Source organism: Lactuca virosa, chromosome 9, assembly GCF_052849685.1.
Source record: "Lactuca virosa cultivar CGN04683 chromosome 9, Lactuca_virosa_CGN04683_v6, whole genome shotgun sequence".
NCBI lineage: Eukaryota > Viridiplantae > Streptophyta > Magnoliopsida > Asterales > Asteraceae > Lactuca > Lactuca virosa.
Window position 1 is genome coordinate 178570671 of NC_136434.1, and position 4494 is coordinate 178575164.

The 4494-nt window shown below is 38.9% G+C and overlaps 1 protein-coding gene across 1 annotated transcript; it reads right to left on the reverse strand.

Annotated features, from left to right (window-relative positions):
- Window positions 1-4032: 4032 nt before the first annotated feature.
- On the reverse strand, window positions 4033-4494 carry LOC145140053 (uncharacterized). Its single transcript, XM_079073668.1, has 2 exons — window positions 4398-4494; window positions 4033-4328 (listed from the first exon to the last, which is right to left on the reverse strand). The coding sequence occupies exons 1-2, from the start codon at window positions 4492-4494 to the stop codon at window positions 4033-4035; spliced, it is 393 nt and encodes a 130-aa protein (XP_078929794.1).

A 4494-nucleotide genomic window follows, 5' to 3' on the forward strand; every position in this document is an offset into this window, starting at 1 on the left:
TATTCCATTCCTCCTTTCTACTGCAGGAAATTTCTTAACCCTTATTAGGGTTTGTAGAAAATTTTCATTCTCCTAGTTTTCTTTTGATTCTCTCTTTGGTGTCTTGGGTGTGATACCATTAGAGGGATTCATACTATCGGTCCTCTTATCCATGCAAGGTGGCAAGGACAAGATCGCAAGCAAAAAGTCTATAGCTTCAAAAAATTTATATTATTCTTATTGAATTAAGGTGTCTAAGCTCATAACAGTATTGTTAAATAATTGTAATTAAAAGCAAAGTCCTTTTTGGGTTACCCTCAAACCAGAAATAGCTAAGAAATGATATCAGGAGAGAAGGGAAATGATTTGTTGATATATTATATGATAATATATTAATTAGAAATAAATAATAGATTTGTTAATTTGTTATGTGATTAGTAAATTAACATGAGATCAATTATTAAATAATTGGTTTGTTAATTTATATGATTAATAAACTAATATGAAATCAATAAGAATTAATTTAGAATTAATGAGATTTAATTAGAATTAATTTTTGGATTAATTAGAATTAGTTAAAGGTCCAAGGGTTGAATTGTAATTGTTCTTAATTGAGCAAGGAAGGAGAATTCTAGAAACCATAGGGTGTGGACGGTTTTGGCATGCATTTGGAGGGTTCTAGAAGCTTGCTTAATGTATAGGGACTTACCATATTTGAATATATAAAATAGTATTATTTTATTATTCAAATATAGGATTTCTTTTATGTCATCTACATTATAAATAGGACCTCAAGGACTAGAGATTCCGTTCATACCATTCCAAGAGGCTTTGAGGTGAAGGATTCAAGGGTATTGTTTGCTTTATCAATACAAGGGTATGTAACCCTAATCTCATGTTTTACGAATTGAACTAGGGTTCGTGTGTTTCATAGTATGTTGCTATTAATTGTAACAACATAGATCCTTTGGTTGTATTTACCTTTAAGTGTGAAGAAAATTTCCGCAAGTACATTGAAGTTGTAACCTTAAAATTCCATTAGTGGTATCAGAGCCTTGGTCTTACAATTGATTGCACATGAGATGGATCGAACAAAAAAAATTAAAAAGGACACGTTGCACCCTTATATTATTTTCGATTTGCGTGCCCTTATCTGCCTAATTTGAAAGTAGGTCTAGTATTTAGTGATTATCTATTTTGAATCTTTTAAAATCCAAATTTTTATTCAAAAAATATGATTAAAACCCTAATTTGGATATTGAGGAGATAAATACAGAAACTTAAATTTTTGTTATAAGATAATTAAAAGGAATTATCCTTATGGATTTAAATATTTAATTTAATTAATTTTAATAAAAAAGATAAATATTAAGTCCATAATTTATTCAAATGATTTAATTAATTTAATTAATAGCTTAATTAAAAGATAATGAAAAATTATTTTAAAGATTAATAAATGTACATTCATCATCCAGGTAATTTGTAATTTTGACCCTTATATATGGAATTTGTTGCAAGAATGGTCCCATGGCCCCATTAGTGAAACACGCCACTTTGATACGTACGTTGGGTGTACGTTTGGTACGTTGGGCGTACATGGCAAAGTGCAAACCCTAGTTTTTAGGGTTTGAGCACTATTTAAACATCATTAACTCCTCCAAGACTCCTTACCTCATCAGCCTCCAGTCCATTTTCGTACCTAGAAAACCCTACTTCCTTTGTGTGTGCATTTTAAGCTTGAAAGTATGCTTTGTGGTGTTCTTGAAGGCAGAAGAAGGGAAGGAAACCACCTTGGAAGCTGAAGACACCTTGGATCCAGACATATCTTTCCCTCAAGCATCATTTGGAGGTATAAAGTTCAGACCTTGATGCATATTTCCTTTGGATCTTTCTAGCTCTTAGGTTTTTATGCTTTTAGTCCCATAACCTTGTTGTTCATGAGTATGGATTACTCTAACACATATGGGTTGTTCTTACAGGTGTTTTTAGGTGCTTAAAACCATACAAATGTGATCTTGGTACCTTTCGTTTCTTCATGCATATATATGAAGTTTTGGTTTGTGTAATAAGTTAGGGTTTTGTTGGTGCACCCTTTCTAGCATTGGAAAGTCATAAACTTGGAAACTTTATGACTTAAAATGTTGTTTTGGAACTAGATCTGGGTTTTTGGATGAAGTGTCCTAATAGATTAAGCAGTTATTAGAAGGAAAAGTTGGTAGACGTGTACAGTGGGCGTACATGATGGTAAGGTCATAATGTTGTTTAAATAAGGCTCATGCCCGAAAAATTAGGGTTTGGTCTTGGCTTCCGTACGCCTTGCGTACACCATGTACGTCCAACGTACGTGGTTAAGTTCCCCGATTCCATGCACGCACGTACGCTAAGCGTACCAAATGTACGCCCAACATACGAGGGGACCATTTTCGCAAAAAATTCAAACTTAAAGGACCAACAAGAACATACCTGGAATCGTATGTTACACCGGATATCATAATCGAAGGAAGCCATTTGACCTACTATGTGCTCACTCTTCTAGTTCTCTTCCTTCATATCCTCAATCTGCGCCTCTTGGATCTGTTCTAAAAGTGGAGTAATCACTGTCATCCTCAAATACATATCCCTTGATCGGAGCCTCAAACGCCTTGCAGCTGAGAGCATCGGACACCACGTTGGCCTTCCCCGGATGGTAAAGGATCTCACAATCATAATCCTTAACCACATCCAACCATCTATGCTGCCTCATGTTCAGATTCGGTTGATCCATCAAATAACTCAGGCTCTTGTGATCCATGTAAATAGTACAATGAACCCCATAAAGGTAATGTCGCCAAATCTTGAGGGTGAACACCACAACCCCCAAATCCAAATCGTGCATAGGATAATTCGCCTCATGAGGCTTTAGATGCCTTGAAGCATAAGTACTCAGATGCCCCCGCTGCACCAACACTGCTCCCAAAGCAGTGATCAACGCAATTAGAGCCTTGCATAATCGCTGCCTCAGAGTCTCAAATGTTTCCTGCTTCTCAGGCCCCCAACAAAATGTGACAGTCTTCTTCATCAACCGAGTCATAGGAACCACTATCTTGGAGAAATGTTGAATGAATCTCCAATAGTAACCCGCCAAACCAAGGAAACTTCGAATCTCAGATGGAGACCTCATAACTTCCCATCTCATCACCGCTTCGACCTTGACTTGGAGAACTTCGCATACAGTCTCTCCTCCTCAAGGGCTCTAATACCTCCCTCAGATGCTCCTCATGTAGCTTCTGGGTCTTGGAATAGACCAAGGTGTCATCAATAAACACAATCACAAAACGATCTAACATAGGCCTGCATACATGATTCATGAGGTCCATGAATGCGGATCGAGCATTGATGAGCCCGAAGGGCATCACCACGAACTCGTAATAACCATAATGAGTCTGGAAGGCCGTCTTCTACGTATCCTCCTCTCTGACCCTCATCTGATGATAACCCAAATGCAGATCAATCTATGAAAACCAAGATGCACCTTGAAGCTAGTCAAATAAATCGCCAATCCTTAGAGGTGGATAACGGTTATTCACCGTTAGCTTATTCAGCTCTCAGTAGTCGATACACATCCGATGTGACCCACCTTTCTTCTTCAAAAACAAGATCGGTGCTCCCCATGGAGAAATACTCCGCCGAATAAATCCCTTGTCTAACAGCTCCTGCAAATATATTGACAACTCTTTCATCTCAGGAGGTGCTAACCAATAATGTGCCCTGTCTATCGGAGCCGCACCAACAACCAAGTCAATCCGAAACTCCATCTGCCTCACCGGAGGCACTCCACGGAAGTCATCGGGGAATACATCCGGATATTCCCGAACAACCGGTACATCATCTATAGTCTCCTTACCCTTCTCCCGGGTATCAATAACATAGGCGACAAATCTGGAACAACCCTGCTGAAGATAGCGCCTGGCCCTAGATGTTGAACATAAAACCGGCATGCGCTGAACACCTTCTCCCTGAATCACAAACTCTCCCCCACATGGGGTCCGAATACACACCAACTGCTTCTCACAATCAATCATTGCCCCCATTGGGGCTCAGCCAATCCATCCCCACTATAGCCTTGCTCTCACGCAGGGGAATAGGAACAAAATCGATCGAATAACGCTCGCTGAACAACTCTAGAGCACAACCATGATGAACCCTAGATACTCGCACATGAAAATCATTAGCAATCTCAACATCTAATGGATAATCCAGCTCCCCCAGAGTATCGAAAAATCTGTTGTTGAGCGAGAGAGATACAAAGGATCTGGTAGCCCCCGAAGCAAACAATACCAAAGCAGAGATACCATTCACAAGGACTGATCCTAAAAGAAAACTCACAGATATAAGAAGAAAAATAAGTATAAATAAAGACATAAGGAGAAGATACATACCCGTCACCACATCAGGTGCTGCACGAGCCTCCTTGGCTGTCAGCTGAAAATCCATGCTCCTTACAACAGGTGCATCCACCTTTGCCCTGGCGGCCAT

What these genes read in the sequence shown, in the direction of transcription:
- LOC145140053 (XM_079073668.1), bottom strand. Translation starts at nt 4,494, where the DNA reads ATGGCCGCCAGGGCAAAGGTGGATGCACCTGTTGTAAGGAGCATGGAT. An exon ending in AGCACCTGATGTGGTGACGG is followed by an intron (nt 4,329 to 4,397) that starts GTATGTATCTTC and finishes GTTTTCTTTTAG; the next exon opens with GATCAGTCCTTGTGAATGGT.